Consider the following 18,068-nt stretch of genomic DNA (forward strand, 5'->3'; position numbering starts at 1 on the left):
CTGTGCTCTTGGAATTAGGGGATTTTCGTTTGCATTTTTGTTTGTTTTGTTTTATAGAAGAGGGGGGGGGGGTTAACTGCAAAAACCCCAAGTAGGGGGTTTAAAACTCAAAACCCCTAGTAGGGGGGTTTTAAACTCAAAACCCCTGGTATGGTTTTTTAAACTCGAACCCCCCTGGTAGGGGGTTTTAAACTCAAACCCCCATTGGTTGTGCTAGGGCAATTGATGGTTTAGTATTAAAATCTCACATAAAATAAACATAATCAAAGCAAAAAATCATTCACTAAATTCCGATCCCCCCCCCCAAGGGGGGGGGATTTCATTTCGGGGGGGGGGGTGAACCCCCCACCCCCCCTGGCTACGCCCATGATACTAATTATAGGCTAATACAGTTGACTCTTGGATGGTCCGACACTTTATAATCCAACACATTCAGTAATTTAACTTATCTCTCTATGTAGTGTGAGAGATGATATATCCTACGGCCCTTATAATCAAACTCCGGTTGTCTCGTTCGGAAGGCGTTTGCTGCCATGTGTTGCTTTCTTCTTGTCAAAGTAAGGTGGTGCTTATTAATTTAAGTTTCTAGGAAATTTAATTTTCAGGTTTTCCATGCAAAATTCATCAAATCTAGATCTGTATTGGCCTATTACTGTACAAGGCTAACGAAACAGGTAAAGTATTAATAAATTTTTGACAATTAACATTAATATATCTATATATTTTTTAAATTCGCGAAACAGCAAGTCCTCGTGCTACTAGATTCTAACTGCGAAGCAGCGGGGGACTTAAGTACTCAGCGTATCAATAGAGAGTCGAGAGAGAGAAAATAAATCTAGGTAAATTCTATTGAAAAGAAAGAAAATATTCGTAAATCTAAGTTTCAATCACAGAACTAGATCCTTATATGTGATTTCAATCTCTTCTAATTTTGTTTTTTATGAAAACAAAGATAAATTGCGAAATGATTTTGAAAAATTCCTTAGCAACGATTTGGCGTCTAGCTTCCGGTATCACCTTGGTATAAAAAATTACTATTTTTATACTAGATTGTAACTAGATTATACACAAAAAGTATACAATTGCAGAGTATCAATAGGTCGAGATCTTTATTGTTGATAATGTTCAGGATCTAAAGCCATTGCACTTGCAATGAACGAATTTGTTTCGTGATAGACCTAGGTCTAGATCTATATAATATAAATAATAATGAATACATGGACTGATAGTGATAATTGTTTATTATTTCAAATATTTGTAAATTTTTTATTAATTCATTAACTAGCCTCATTTAGTCTTTACATATTCATTAAATATCAGTTAGATCTTAATATAGATGAGATCTAGAATCGACACGATATAATTTACACTGCTGATTTTAGTAACCAGTGTCAATTTTGTAGTGGTGAGTTACTGAGTAGAATCTTGATTTTTGTTATCTTTATAGATCTATAGATCTCGTTCTTGATAAGATAATATCATTTCATTTGATTGTTTTTAATTATAGTATTTATATAGGCCTATAATTTAAATCTCTCTCTATGTCTTTAATGTTTTAAAAAATAGAGTGCAGTGCAGTGCATTTTTTTTACGTTACTGTGAAATACTGCTTGTAGGAACAAACATTTATACTGCCTGCAACGATGCCTGTGGCTGAACTGGCTGTTATCTTGATGGCCCCTGCATGGTTTCAGGCCTGCCTGCCACCATCCTTTACCATCCTGTGGGAAGTTTGGGCTAGGATCTAGATTAATAATCTTTAAATCTGAAGGAATATTTGAAACAGTAAAACAAGCAAATCATAACTCTACAAATCAATTCTAAAAATTAATTTGAGTTAAAATTTATAGATCTATATAGACTTAAGATTACATAAGTAGCATAATAATTAATAAATCCTACAATTTAATTAGTCTATCACCTACAATATTTCTCATATTTCTTCTTTTGAAAATTACTGTTATTAGATGTATTATTATTACTATTTGTTTTAGTATAAATGCCTTCACATTATGCTATTACTAAATAGTATGTTATGGTCCAATGGAAAAAAGCTTCCTGCTTATTTTAGGCATGCACCAAATACGATTTGACACATTTTGAATGGAAAACTTTGAGTTTTAATTGGGATTTCAACTCCAGCCCCACATTTTTGCAGCAGCTTAGCTCCATGTCCTTATATACATTGACAAAGCTTTTTGACATATCCTGACTAAGTCTAAACCTAAGCTAATGCAATTTTGGTCCAATGTTATTTTAGGTCAATGATGCAGTTATTCTAGCTGAATGAATTAGTAAACCTCAGGCTCTCATTGTACACAATTTGATAATATAACTATAACATGTCATAAATGTAAATCTTCTTATATTATTATTTCTGAATATAATTTATTGAAATTCGAATCATACCATAGTACATTCTGGTATTCTTAAATCATTTTCAAAATATCCTTTAAAATGTTTGCAATGCAGAGACATACATAAGGAGTGAAGAAAAATGTCTGACATTATATCAACTGTGTTTTGCTTTGAAAATGCTTGCATTGAGCTGGCTATGGATCCACCACAGTACATATCAAATATGTTAGAGAAGGAAAAAGAAAATAATGTTCTGTAAGTAGAATATAATTTTTTAGTGTTTCTTCTTGTATGTGTCAATGACATGAAATACAATTAATAATATTTAATAAAATATAACTATAAACTGTTGTCATAGAATAGAAGAAAAAAATATATGTCAACTGGATAGGCTCCTGTGTTAAATTTAAATATATGCTTTTAAACCTTTATACAGTTTCAATCAATATGTTGTTCTGAAGATAACTCAATTTTAGAAATATGTAGACTTATCAATCAGGCTTGAAACACATAGACAATAGTTGTTGTTTTTTATTCTGTGTATGCTTTGGTGAATGGCTTCCTGGTCATGTGGTATTCACTTTGGATTGTGGTACTGATGGTAGTGGATTCGAACCCTGTCTACTTCTATCCCCTCCTGTTTTGCATTAGATTAGAGTTAGGGCATAATTTAATTTTCCTTTCTGAAGAAACATCCAATACTTATATATAAACAATTCAAAGTGTGCAGAATGTTCAATATCTTAATTGCTTTACATCACAATCATTTGATGCAGATCTTCAAGAATTATTAATTAAAAAAATTTTGTATTCAAATCTCTTATATGACCATTACTCAGTAAATATCATTTCAGATGTTGTAGATTGTGACGATACGAAACTTGCATGCAAAAGTTCATTCGAGTTTTTCCCAGCAAACCATGAGAAACTTTAATTTTTAACTTAAAACAATTATTTTCCTGTCCACCCATAACTAATTTCTTGTAGGATTTATCCCCCCTCGCACGTTTCTCACGGGACGAATCTCGACATAAAACATTAACTAGCTTCTCTAGGGCTAACTTTTAATTATTGACCGCTGGACAGGTGACCAGCACACATTAAGTCGCTGCACCAGCGCTACACGCCGCAGCCTAATAACTTTTCACACCTAACCCCCCCCCCCCGCAGGATACACATCGCTTTAAGAATAGCATTGCACTCGGGCTGGACAAATGCATATTCACCTTAGTCCCTACTCTCACGGTACAGGCCGTAAATCGGACATGACGCCTGACATAGAAAGCTGTAACCGGAGCAGACCACACCAGATACCCCCCCCCCCCCCCCCAATTACATACCTGTTAGCAAGAAGGCATTGCCTACTGTCCTTGGCCCTATCATATTGCCCAGTGTCCACAGTGCCCTATACTGCCCAGTATCATCTGCCCAGTGCCCGGCCCAAACTGTCCACTGCCCAATAGCTATTGCCTAATGCCGACAGATCAGAGCAACCTTCGCAACAGAAGATAAACTGGTGTTGAGTTAGCATGGCTCTCTACGAGCTAGAGATCACAGCTGAGAGATCGTCCAACTTAGTCTGCAGCACCAACCATCTCTACTGCTAAACAGGCTGCGGCCTCACCTTAGAGCCAGCTTGCCTACCCCATAGAGAATATCCCGAGCCGAAGTCCTAAGACAGAGCCGGATGACTCATCCTTCTGAGTGCCAGTCCTACGACCGCCAGAAGACGACCCATGGGCTAGCAGCTAAGAAAATAAGTAGCAGACATAGGAACATTCTTCTCCTCCAATCACTCAATAATTAGCAATCCATGATGAGCAATTATTTTAGATATTAGCACCTTCATTTCACTTCTTAATTATAATTGTATTTGATCATTTATCTTTTGTAAACTTTCATTTATTAAATTATTTTATTTATAAACGTATAATATTGGTCTGTTCTTACTGTTAGTTGCGGTGTGCCTGTACGAAATCTTATATAAGCGGGATAAAATAAATAAAATTTCCCCTAGACTTAAATAAACGCGCCAAATATTAACTAATTAACATCTCGTCACATAGATAAATAAAAAAAAGTAAAGTTTCCATTTCAGACCTTGTGGTCTATAGGGCAGATGATATAAAGTTAATCTGTTTACATTGTCTATGGTTAACATGGGTGTCATGTGGCCAGCACAACGACCAACTAATTTACTTTTTCCCACATAATGTCAGGTACCCATTAGAGCTGGGTAGACTCAGAGGCATCCAAAGATCCTGAAATTAAAAATCCCAGACTTCACCAGGATTTGAACCCCGGACCCCAGTTCAGATCGAAGCTAAGCACTTTACAGCTCAGCCATCGCGCCTCCTGTAGATAAATGCTTTGTACCAAAGTGCTTAATTCTCACAAGGGCAGAATTTAATGTTTTGATCTTCAGCTGATTAACAAATAAGCCACGTACCTCACTGTTATTTAAATTCCACTAATTTATTGATACTTTTACATTACATCTATTTTTCATTATAATTTTTGTGTGTGCAGCCGTCAGTCAAGAAATGAGTAAGTACATTTATTTTCCGCTGCAAAGTTGTTGCACTGCATGCATGATTTTAATGTCACCTTTGATTGTTAACATGTATGGCCATAAGAAAAAGAACTCTTAGTTTCTTTGCAGAAAAAAAATTTTGAATTTAAATTAATTGTAAAAAATATATTAATTTTTTTTTAATTTTTAGATATAAATTATATATATACATATAGTTTTCTCTCTCTTTTTATATATACAATTAACACTCTTGAAGAGTGAACTGATTGCTGATGACTCAATTAAGAAAGGAAAACTTAAATGATAATTAATTTTTTATTTGTACTTGTATTCAAATAAATAAACCTCAGGATTTCAAATCTGAAGTGGGAAAGACAATATTTGCAATAGGCTGCTTTAAATATATACGTATATAATGAAAGAAAGAGGGAGATATCTGCACTTTCTTGAATGATAATTGTTTTCTTTGGTTTGAAGGATTGATGTGTTCTACTTTTTAATTTTCATATATCTGATGTTTCAAATTTAACTTTTAAAAAAATGCATCTCTTTGTATTGCAATAGCACCAAGTGGCTTTTCCTCCACAGCTTTTGGAATGATTGGTCTAATGCATGATACTACTTTATAATTGCAAACTTTTCTTTCCCTTAAAAATGCATTCTGTTAACCATAGGCTATAGATTTCCAGCAATATATACATGTAATAATCAATGTCTACAGCTATTGAGTATATCTTTGAGAAAACATTTTTTTTTGTTTACTGTATTGACTATAATTTGTTGTCCTTGTTAATACTGTTTTTTCTCATTATAGACTCTAAATTACTTTTTAAAATGTATGTCTTCACTCTGAAGACATGTTTAATTGTTTTATATTCAATGTCTTCAGTAAAGTAATTTACAATTAGAAGCTAAAATTATAATAAGAATGTCTATTTTCTATTAATAGTGATTTTGGATCACCAATTTAGTTGTTAATTCAACGAAATTATATTGTTATTATTTTGTTTGTTGTTTTACTAGGCAACTACTTATTTAATAAAAGAAAAAACACTTTCATAAACTTCTAAATTATATATCAGTCTATATGCAGTTGCTTAAATTTATGACAAAAATATTGTTGTTTTAGGTCCAGGAAACCATTTCTATATTTGTTGTTACAGCCTTAAAATTATAATGTCTTGATGCCTCTTTTTTTTTATTTCAGGGAGTTTCAGGAATCCATGCATCTTTACCTTGCTGGTAATCACCCACAGCTGACTACAGAGAGAATCACAGATGAAGATTGCCTGGTCCTTTACAAAACCCTTGAAACAAATAGATATGTTCGAAGCATTGATTTGCGCTATAATTTAATCACAGATAAAGGAGCAACTGTGCTTGGCAGACTTTTAGAGGTAACTTTAATAGATTAGTCCTGACCAGGCTCATTTCATTTTTCTTTCTTTCTTTTTCTTAATATAGCTTACCTCTTTCTTTTTATTAAATTTAAACTAAGCTCAGAAAATGGAAATATATAAATAAATCATTAAAAAATTTATAAAATTATATATTGAACTATTCAGCATTTTCATATTGAAAAATAACAAAAACTACTAGAATAAGACATCTAGGCTTTACATTGAGTCCAAAATGTGTCCTTAGGAATGTATTTACTCAAGAATCTTATAGAAATATACTGCTATACATGTATGAACTCATCAACATCTTCTCATACTAATTCTTCATTTTTAGTTTAGGTTCTCTGAATAATTTGTACAGATGTTAAAATAGGAAAATATAAAAACAATTTAAATATTTTTATGTCTGATACACTTTACAATATATCTTTAACCTTTTAGCTTATAGTTTGTTACATCATTAAATAAAAAAGTAAATTGAATGGCATTGAAATGTGTTTTCCACTCAGGTGAATAAGTTCATTGAAGAGCTCAATCTAATGTGCAATAACTTTGGAAGTGAGGGAGCAGCCGCATTAGCAAAAGCTTTGCTTGTAAGTCATTCTGTCATGTTTTAATCTCATAAATATTCTAGAATTTAAAAAAAATCTTTTTTTTTCACACTGCCTTACTTATCAATTGAGGAGCTAGAGTTGAAGATCCAACATTTCTACCCTCTAACTTTTCTCCCAGGAATTTACAGATTTTGTGAAAGTCATATTTGTAACCTATTGTAAAAAAAAAATGTACTAAAATATGTGACAATATTTGGAAGACATTTCCTACACTTTGATTAAGGTAGATTGCAGGATAATATGAAAAAGTCTTTAAAAAAAAGGAAGAGTTTGAATGTTTACTAATGTAATTGTGGCACCCATTTTTAAATGTTACATTTTCTTTTTATCACATATATAGGTTTGTTATTATGTACTTACTTGGACTTAGATCCTCCCTTGCTGTTCTGTAAATTGGGCAGCTTGCTGTCTCCATTGAAATTGTAGCAATGTCTGCAGCCTCTTCCTAGCTTGTGTCCAACACCATCATCAGTTATTGGCTGCACTTGATGCATGTTAGATTATCTCTGTTTGATGTTTTTATTTTCATTTCTATAGTAATTGAAGTTTTACAGTCCCAGTCCCATGCCCAACCTTTGTATTTTCTCATCTGTGCTTCGGACTGGTCATAGGTTTGATATAATCAAATGTAATGTATTTAAACTGATATTCTCTTTTTGATACGCAGATGTTAAAGTATTTAGCATTGATATATACTTTCAGTAATGTCTTAGAATAAAAGTATAGTGACTTGTATAGAAACTTGCTATTGTAAACATTGCATTGTTTATTTTCTCAAGACTAACACAACAGTGAAAGTTCTCAGACTTAATGGTAACAAGATTGGCAACAACGGAGGGATGTGTTTTGCACAAGCCTTACAAGTGAACACCACATTAGAGAATCTGGACATTGGTGATGCTGATCTGGTTAGCTATAGAGATGTTTCATTATGAGTTGAATGCATAAATTTGTGCATGATAGTGACAATAAGATCATCAATTTTGCCCAATTATTGCATCATTCTGATTTTATCATCTAGATCTGAAATTGTATGATATTATCAACTTGCAGCCTACTTTTTAACTAAAACCTCTAAACAAAACAAAAAATATTAAGATAATAAAAAAAATAAATAAATAAAAAAAAGTGGAGGCTTAAATAATTTGAGCATTATTAGATAAAAACTGTGTACATTGTTGCAAGGCTTTAGACAAATTTTAAATAGCAATAGTTTTCAAATTTTAATATTATTGTGGAAAATGATGAGATTCGATTTTCATTGGAAGATATTTACATTGCATTAGCTTTTGCTGGTATATGAATCATCAACATCATTTTAAATGAATTCACAGACAATTGAGTGTCTTATAGCTCTTGCAACAGTATTACGAGAAAATAAGACATTGAAAGCCTTAAATGTAAACAGACCAATATTGTGGACAGTTCAAGAGGAGCCAACAGATCATTTTACAAGAATGATAAAGGTAACTAGTTCAAATATTTAAAAATGTATCATTTACCTTTTTTTTTAAAAACCAACAACTGTTAGTGGCCATTGTTCTTACCTTCTGGTTACATCAACATCACATAAATACAATGGAATTAACAAAACATGTCTTGCTCCCAAAACAATAATCTCTCGGACAGATTCTCTATAGTTTCTAAAATCTTCAGTAACACAGATACACAGTATATTGTTCCATTGCTCTAGTTATATCTGGTAGTCTGTGTACAGAGCAAAGACACCTTCACCTTTACATTCATCTTAGTCTGTTGAGGCACCACATAAGTTCTTTTGAATGTCTTTCTCCATTCCACTCTGTCTTTTGCCTTGGAAAATTTTCATTTAATGACTGGCCTGTTCACTCTTTGATGTTGTCTTCCCATCACTTTCTCTGTCTGCCTCTTCTTCTTTTTCGTGGTACTTTGCGAGCTGTTAGGACCTTGTGATGTGTCCACAAAGTAATGACAGAGATTTAGAAGTTCTTCTGTTAGTCAATGTATTTCATTCCTCTTCCAGAATTACTTTACAACTAAATGCATCATGAATGATTGTTTATTTTTGTTTTCTTCAGAAAACTGGTTTTGATAACATATGTTCAAACTAATACCTTTTGCTTTTGTATATTGCTTATTTATCATCTATGATATACTAATATATAATGATATAGAATGCATTCTCTAATCACTAGCTGCTTCCCCTCCCCCCATGGGTAGGTAATGTAATGCTCACATGTTTCTTTAGCTGATGATGGTTAATGAGGGTATCATGTGGCCAGCACAATGATCAACTGCATTTACTTTTTGAATGTATGTCAGGTACCCATTAAAGTTTGATGGACTCAGGGGGGTCCTAAATATTCCGAAGCTCAAAATCCAAGTCTTCACTCAGTTCAGAAGCCAAGCACTTTATCACTCAGTCACCATGCCTCTTTAGCAATGTTATGATAGGTCAGATTCCTACCCAAGATCAAAATATTTACACTGGCATATATGGCTGTGCCAGATCATCCTTCTTTGATATTAATACACTTATTTAGAAGTCTCACTCATTAAGTTTTCTATTTCTTAAAGGTTAATAAAGGTCTGAGAGAGCTCCACATGCAGAAGTACAACATGAGAGACTTTGGTGCCAGTCGACTGGCTGAGAATTTAGTGTTTAACACAACATTGACCTATTTAGACTTAAGTTGGTAAGTTCTGTTCTACAATATATTGCATGTTGGAACTGAAAATGCTTTTTAAAAATGAATATGGAACTCAACTACTTAAGTAAGTAAAAGTAAAGTTCCCTTTCAGACCTTGCGATCTATAGGGCAGATGATGTAAAGGTCATCTGTTTCTGTGGCCAACAGTTAATGAGGGTGTCATGTGGCCAGCACAATGACCAACCACCTTTACTTTTCCCAACTAATGTCAGGTACCCATTAGAGCTGGGTGGATTCAGAGGCGCCCATAGATCCTGAAATAAAAAATTCCAGTCTTCACCAAGATTCGATCTCAGGACCCCAAGTTCAGAAGTCAAGCGCTTTACTACTCAGCCACAGAACCTTTTATTTTTACTTAGCTAATTACCAGTAGCTTATTTGAGTATCCAACTATAAAATTAAAGTTAAAATTAAAGGATGTTTTTGTTATTCTACCATTTTGCTTGATGTTTCATTCTTTTTAAATACACACTAATGTGTTTACTAAATAAATTTAACTTAAGTTTTCTAAATATTGAACACATCCATTTTTTTTAATCATTTATTTTTATTTTATTTTAAATATATAATTTGCCTTAAGTAAAGGTTAGGTCATTCTGTTTTGATAATAAACCTTGAAAAAGAGTGCTAATAGTAACTTCAACATTCTCTCAAATTTATTTTAACTCTGCTGGCATAGAAGAGGCTATTAAGTCTAAGACTAAGACTGCTTTATTGATAGTTATTGGACATTTGTTGTGATACAAGAACTCTTTTCTCAAATAAACAAAAAAAACACATAAATAGAACACACAATGTACAGAGAAGTTCATTGAGTGACTTAACACAGATGTCTTGTTCCTTTTGACATTCCCTAATCAACTAGTAGCGCTGATACAGTCTAACAGAGTTAGAAACAGATGAGTTTTTGTACTGTTTGGTTCTAGTCTTGATGGGCAGAAGTCACCCACTTCACAATGAAAGGCTTGAGTTAAAATGAAGCAGATTACAGTTGTCTTCAAAGATTTTTCAAACTTTGCTGAGACAATTTTGTTTAGAAAGTTCATTTAAATATAATATAATAGTCTTGTGCATGTGGTTTTTGATGCTCTTTTTATAAGGCTGTCCAACAAAATAATTTAGATTATATGTTGCCATGCCAACAAATTATTGCATATGTTAGCAGATTTGGCATTGTTACTATTCTTACTTTAGTATCAGCTACATGTAGCTCATTTTTGGTGCACAGGTTTTGATGTTAGCTGTATCATATATCTTTATATAAATCTGCTAAAAGGTAAATGAACTGGTTAATAACTGGAGAGTGATGTCTATAGCTACACAAATGAAATTTAAAGAAGGAAAAGTACAATTGTTTTTTTTCCGAGTTTTTAAAGTTTATGATGGTCATTGTGCTGGTCTTACAACACCTTGTAAACCACAAAAAATGTGTGATCCTAATGTAATATGATCTTAGATCTTAAAAGGAAAGTTTTCTTTTTTTTTATAAATGCATATAATTTTAAAATTATAACATTGATCAAATTTTTTTGATAGTAACAGAATCACCCGCGATGGAGTGAAAGAACTTGCCAAAGTCTTAAAACTGAACACACCATTGAAAATTCTAGATCTGGGCTTCAACAGGCTGGAAGATGATGGAGCAATGCACCTTGCTGATGCCATTGGAACATATAACACAACCCTTGAGTGGTAAGACCATACATAGTAATTCAGTTTTATCTGCATGTTTGTATAACAAATGAGTTCAAATCTAGTTACTTAATGGTCATAGATAGCATGTATACATATTATTATTATATATATATTTATATATGTTTCAGGTTCAATATGAAAGCTCCCCATAATTATATAGTTCCAAAAGTAAAAATAATTTTAAAAGATTAGAATTTGTGAGTTCTTAAATAGATTTCATCTGACCTCCCAATATCAATATAAAAAGTAATAGACCTCTTTGTTGTTACTTTGTCATTACAAAGTTTATATCAACTCTCTCTGTCTGTTTGTTTGTCTGGTAAAAACCTTGTACACATGATTTCACCCACACCCAAACTCAGATCAAGCTGAAATTGATAATTAATTATTTTGTTTGATATCTTGAACTAGGGAAAGAAATTGTACTTGAGCAAAGTGGTGGTATAAGTTGAATTAGTTCCCTTTTTAGGTGAACACAAACATAAAATAGAAACAATAGATAACTATACAATTTTCCATGTACATACGCTCTTTGATTGTTGGCTTGAGAAGTCTGTTTACCCTTTTTAGCGGCCCCGGAAAGGGGAAAAGACGCTATTAGTTTTGTGCGAAATGTCTGTCGGTCTGTCCGTCCGTCCCATTTAGATCTCGTAAACTAGAAGAGATATTGAAAATCCGACTTCAAAATATTTTAGACCATTCAAAGTTCTGATGCAACGGCTACTTTTTTTTTTCCTGAAAGCGAAAATTCTAATTTTTAAAATTAATTATGCAAGCAATTTTTTTATAAGAAAAAGCTATCTAGTATGCATTATATGTTAGACCTAATTTAAGATGAATAGTAATCTTATATACATCATTTTCGTGAACATTTTTTCTATATATCGAAAAATTTTTTTTTTTTTTTTTTTTTTTTTTTTGAGGATTCGAATATGAGATTGAGCCTTTTCAAAACAATTAACTTATTTAGTTCGAACCGAGGGTCCCAGGTTCGAATCCTGGTGAAGACTGGAATTTTTAACTTCTGAGTCTACCCAGCTCTAATGGGTACCTGACATTAGCTGGGGAAAAGCAAAGGCGGTTGGTCGTTGTGCTGGCTACATGACACCCTCGTTAACCGTAGGCCACAAAAACATGAACTTTACATCATCTGCCCTATAGACCACAAACTAGTTAGGCCAGGTTCACATCTAACTTTACATTCACTTTCACGTATCCTTTGATCTGCGGGACGGTTGGGGCACTACACAAGATCTGTTAACCTTCTTTCTCAATTCTTATCTCTCATTTGTCTTTGATATAATTTCATTCGGATGTTCTTTCTGAAAATATTGAAGCCTACCTGGGTGGACCACGGGTCGTGCGGTTTGCACACTGGACTATCGTTTGGATTTATCGACGATCGAAGGTTCAAACCCTGCCTGCTCTCATCCCCCGTCGTCCTGCGGGAGGTTTGGACTAGGAAGTAAACTATCTTCAACTCTGAAGGATTATCCGAATTATGTAAAACATTTTATTTTGGGGGCCGATTTTGAGTTTGTGTTTCCACACAAACTGTCTTTTGTAACCTTGTTCAGTCATAATTTTTTTTTCTTTTTAGCGGCCCCCGCAAGGGGAAAAGACGCTATTAGTTTTGTGTGAAATTTCTGTCCATCTGTCCGTCCGTCCCGTTTAGATCTCGTAAACTAGAAAAGATATTGAAAATCCGACATCACAATATTTTAGACCATCCAAAGTTCTGATGCAACGGCTACTTTTTTTTTTCCTGAAAGCGAAAAATCTAATTTTTAAAATCAGTTATGCAAGCAGTTTTTTAAAGAGAAAAAGCTAATTAGTATGCATTTTAAGTTAGACCTAATTTACAACTAATAGTAATCTTATAATCTCCATTTTCTTTAAAATGTTTTAAGTATTTACTTTCAAAATTCAAATATAAGATTAAGCATTTTCAAACCAATTACATTATGTAAAGACCAGGAGAGGCTTGGTAAAGCTTCCGAACCGAGGGTCCCGGGTTCGAATCCTGGTGAAGACTGGGATTCTCAACTTCGGAATCCTTGGGCGCCTCTGAGTCTACCCAGCTCTAATGGGTACCTGACATTAGCTGGGGAAAAGTAAAGGCGGTTGGTCCTTGTGCTGGCTACATGACACCCTCGTTAACCGTACTCCACAAAAACAGATGAACTTTACATCATCTGCCCTATAGACCACAAGGTCTGAAGCGGGAACTAATTAGGCCAGGTTCACATCTAACTTTGCATTCACTTGCACCTATCCTTTGATCTGCAGCATCATTGGGGCACTACACAAGAGCTGTCAACCTTCTTTCTCCATTCTTATCTCTCATTTGTCTTTGATATAATTTCATTTGGATGTTCTTTCTGAAAATATTGAAGCCTGCCTGGGTGGACCACTTCGGGGGCCGATTTTAAGTTTGTGTTTCCACACAAACTTTCTTTGTAACCTTGTTATAAATACATTTAAAAAAACTATCACCTAGATACCCTGTTCTTCCACCCCCACCCCTTTCCAACTGGTCCAGACAAGTGATAGGATCATAGCATATTGAGAAAGCTAAAAGCATGAAATTGTGCTAAAAAAAACAAATAGTAAAAATATTTCTAATCACATAGATTTATTATTGTTAGTCTAGATCTATTACAAATTTATTATCTGACTGATCCAAACTAATTGAAACACTTAATTTAAGCTTTGTTTTTAAAAAAGTTTTTTTTTTTTTATTTTGCTCGTTGATTTATAGCTCCATACAACAGTACAACTAAATTGATATACATGTATTTAATTCTTAATGTTTAACTTGAAATAAACTTGAACAGACTTCTTTTTCAATAAACTTGAATATAACTTTTAGTTATAAATATACACAGATTCAATTTGAAAGTGGTAACACTAGGGAAATAATAATCTAAAATATATCTCACACAACAAACACACCTCTTTTCTTTTAATAATCTCCAACCTTAACAGTCATTTTTGTTCCCTTACAGTACATAGTATCACCTCATTGTTTCACCAGAAACCCTCCAGCCTTCTAAACCCTAAACATCCGCCCTACTTTTATCATGGTTACATCAGAAACATGCATATACACTCCATAAATCCTTTTGAGACCAAGTGGTTCCTATTGTAGGCCTAAATAAGTTGTTTTTTTTAAATAGTTCAAAGACTTGCACAGCCTGCAGGTCAGATACTCATTTAGAGCTGGATAAACTCACAATCTGCTTACAATTACAAACACAAAAAAATCTGAATACCTCCCCCATGGCTTGAACCTGAATTGTTGACTACTTAGACACTCAACAATTCCAGCCCTAGTTGGCAACATTTTCTTTTTTTCTTTTCTTCTGATACATTAATAATCTTTATTTGACTCCTGTGTAACAGAAAGCCTACTGGTACATTGTCATTTTAGTTTGATAAATTTCTTACAAGTTTTATCAAACTTATATAGATCATAACGTGTTTATTTAAAGAGTAAGAGTATTAAGGTCTTTAGTATAGTCCTTCTTTTTTTTTTCTTTATTCCATTACAAAATTCTAATTAAAAATTGATCATCAAGCTCATCTTTTTGTACACAGCCTGAACATTGTCTCCAATAAGATTGGACCTAAAGGACTATGCAGCATAGCTGATGCTCTTAATTTTAACTCAACCCTAACATCCCTCTTTATTTGGGGCAATATATTTGATGATTCAGTTTGTATGGTAAGTTGGTATTTTTTTTTTTTAGTAGGCTTTATAGGAAAGAATGCACAAACACACAAATGATTTTTTTAATTCACTTTTTTGTTGTAGATTTTTTAGTTGTTTGTATCATTATTTATTAGGAAGCATGATTCACTTTAAAGGGAAACTCTGATGATATTGACAATTTTTGATATAATATGTGTTTTGAATTACAGAGAAATATTATTATTTTTATTTTATTTTCAATAATAACATAGTAATTGATGTTTTTCTGACATAATTTTTCTGCGCATCCAAAACGGTCAGATTTTTACTTGGCTTCTATGTGACGTCAGAATAGCCCAAACAGACACAGACACAGTAAGAATGAAGCAATACAATTGGTTATATCTAGATTCATTTTCAGTATATTTGAGGGAAGTAAAGTATGCAGAGGCCAAAAACATCTAAAAAAAACACATTTATTTTCAGATGTAAAGATTTTACTGTCTAATTTATAAATATTTCTAAGCATTTAAATAAAAAATAGTAAAATGTTTACTATTATAACTTTTTGTGCAGAATTCAAATATATCAATAACTCAAATTTGAAAAACCATTGGAGTTTCCCTTTAACAATATTGAGTATGGCTAACAGGAGTTGAATGGATTTTGAAATCAATCCTAGCATATAATATGTGTGCCATATGATGAGAATTCATTTATTTATGTTCTCAGAATATGTAATCTACAATTTGATTATCATAGCCTAAATTAGTTTCCATTGTATACTTTATTACATGATTCTTAAATTATTAAAGAGTAAAAAATACCCACATTCAAGGGGGGGGGGGTGATCCATTATCAATGAACTACTTGCTGACACATAATTTATGATTCTTGTCTAAATCATGTTCTTGTAAACAACTTTATCAACAGCCATCAACATGAGATTTTTCAAATCTTGCCTCTCAATACATTGTACCGCTTTAAAATTCTGCAACAGCTAGTTGAAATGTTATTACAAGACAAACACATTTTTGACTGGCCAACAACACAAAATTCATTACTTATTTATATTCACAGGGCTCCATTCATCTGAGTTTGTTCATAATTAGTGTGAATTCTATAGAATCATTAAAATATAGGCCTTGTTTGTTAATTGCTTAATGTGTAAAAGGTATTAAAGCTCACTAAAAGCACAGAATGGGCGTGTCACATGGTGTATGCATCAAGGTTGCCAGAGATATATTAACAGGAAGTTTTTTTTACACATTGACTTGTTACCTATTTAATGCTGAGAAGTTTAATACTGATTGAGATTGTGGAGAATGCACTAGACTATAATAAGATTGAATACATTTTTTTTTCATTATTTAACTTGATTTGTTATAAAAACCTATTTCTTGTATACTATATTTTCTTAAAAAAAAAACAGGCCTTTGCTGAGCACTTACACAGTGAACGGCTTCAAGAGCACAACTGTGACATCCGTACTTACGTTGTTGATGGCAAAGTTTACCTCAGTCAAACTGGCTACATCCTGAGGCGACACTACTACTATGCTCCGATATTTGGGGATGATGTACCAGAGTGGCAGATCAGGGGAGAGCACCCAAGGAGGGCAGATCACTCTGTTTTAATAATTAACCAGGAAGAAGAATGCAAATAACAACTTTTATGTTTGATATAAATGATAGTTGCTTTTTTACACATTAGAATTTGTTAATGTTACTATCCATTTGGTAATAAACATACAAATGTACAGCTTATATTGTATTATGAAAAGAATCAGTCGTTTCATCTATTTTATGAGACTTCAGTCCTGTATCATTCTGTAAGTTTAAAATTTGTAAAGGTCTTTACTAAAATATATGGTTTAGTTTATAGAAAATATTTTCTCTCTAAACAATAATAATTGCTTTTAATGTCTATAATTAATTAATTTTAGCCAAACAATATTCAGGTGTATAGTTGAAACAATAATTAATTTTTTTTTTATTTGCCAAAATATATAGGAAATTATTTTTATACTCATGTCTTTTTTTTAATACTTTTGTCACTATAATATTTTGTTCTCTGGTTTTGACCTTCACTCATTTTCATTTGATCATATATATTTGTTTGATGAAAGAAACATGCTTGATACAGTTTATTGTACATTATCATAATTTTTATTCTTTAACACTTCTGTTTCAATGATTTTGGTATTAAAGAAATGTGAAGTAGAGATAACTAAAATATGCAAATATTTTTCTTAATTAGAAGAAGTAAATACTCTTTGTTCAAGAAAAGAAGGAAAAAAAAAACATCAAATGAGAACAAGGAGATGGGTAAAGGATTCTTTTCTTGATGCATCATAGATTTAAACATCATAAATGAGGACTAACTAAAACTAACTAGAAATCACAAAAAATGAAAATAAATAAATAAATTGTAATTTACTCACACTGACCTCTAGTTATAAATTGTATCCTTTTGTCTGTGTTTGTGTCTTCATGTGTTTCTGTGTCTGCATGTGTGTATGAGTGTGTCTGTGTTCACATGTGTTGTTGTTAATTAACTTCTGTTGGAACTAGTGTTTATACATTACTTAAATTTCATAAATTTTGTTGATTTCAAAAACTTAAAAAGTTGATAAATATTATTTGTAAAAAAATACAATTTTAGGCATGAAAAGAAAAAAAAGAATTTATTAAATTAAGTTTAGTTTCTTGGTTTGTTTTTTTAACTTTCAGAATCTCTTTCAATATTGAAGATTATTTTGTTCTAGCCAAACTCCTCCTGGATTAAAAGGGATGACAGCAGGGAAGGTTTGAACCGGGAACATGGCAAAGACCAAGGAGCTACCTTTGTTAATTTTAATGAAAGTTTTTTTTTTCTTTGCTTCTCATCAAGAATAATTTAGAAAGGGACAGGGAACAGTTTTTAGAACAGGCATTTCATGGAAAACACAACAATGTTTAATTCTACTTGCCTGGTCGTACGGTTTGTGTGCTGGATTGTCGTTTAGACTTATCGATCTTCCAGATTTCAAACACAAAAAAAAAGACGATCCCAACCAAACAGAGCTCAAGGAATTAATGAACT

General features: G+C 32.6%; 1 protein-coding gene across 3 annotated transcripts; it reads left to right on the forward strand.

Moving 5' to 3' along the window:
* Window positions 1-1,001: 1,001 nt before the first annotated feature.
* On the forward strand, window positions 1,002-17,432 carry LOC106057441 (leucine-rich repeat-containing protein 34-like). 3 transcript variants are annotated; one of them, XM_013214621.2, is made up of 11 exons: window positions 1,002-1,021; window positions 2,473-2,613; window positions 4,888-4,905; window positions 6,099-6,288; window positions 6,801-6,884; window positions 7,685-7,813; window positions 8,240-8,371; window positions 9,462-9,580; window positions 11,132-11,287; window positions 14,891-15,017; window positions 16,417-17,432. In XM_013214621.2, exons 2-11 carry the CDS (start codon window positions 2,498-2,500, stop codon window positions 16,648-16,650), a joined length of 1,305 nt encoding a protein of 434 aa, XP_013070075.1. In that variant the 5' UTR covers window positions 1,002-1,021; window positions 2,473-2,497; the 3' UTR covers window positions 16,651-17,432. The 3 variants fall into 3 exon arrangements, with proteins under 3 accessions (XP_013070075.1, XP_013070074.1, XP_013070076.1); XM_013214620.2 differs by lacking the exon at window positions 1,002-1,021 and adding an exon at window positions 1,028-1,405; XM_013214622.2 differs by lacking the exons at window positions 1,002-1,021; window positions 4,888-4,905 and adding an exon at window positions 1,028-1,405.
* Window positions 17,433-18,068: the final 636 nt, after the last annotated feature.

This window comes from Biomphalaria glabrata, chromosome 13 (genome assembly GCF_947242115.1).
Source record: "Biomphalaria glabrata chromosome 13, xgBioGlab47.1, whole genome shotgun sequence".
Classification (NCBI taxonomy): Eukaryota; Metazoa; Mollusca; class Gastropoda; family Planorbidae; genus Biomphalaria; species Biomphalaria glabrata.

Excerpts from the sequence above, each read along its gene's own strand:
- LOC106057441 (XM_013214621.2), top strand. The coding sequence starts at position 2,498 with ATGTCTGACATTATATCAACTGTGTTTTGCTTTGAAAATGCTTGCATT. Across the intron at positions 6,885-7,684 it reads CATTAGCAAAAGCTTTGCTT|ACTAACACAACAGTGAAAGT; the intron begins GTAAGTCATTCT and ends TATTTTCTCAAG. Across the intron at positions 11,288-14,890 it reads TATAACACAACCCTTGAGTG|CCTGAACATTGTCTCCAATA; the intron begins GTAAGACCATAC and ends TTTTGTACACAG.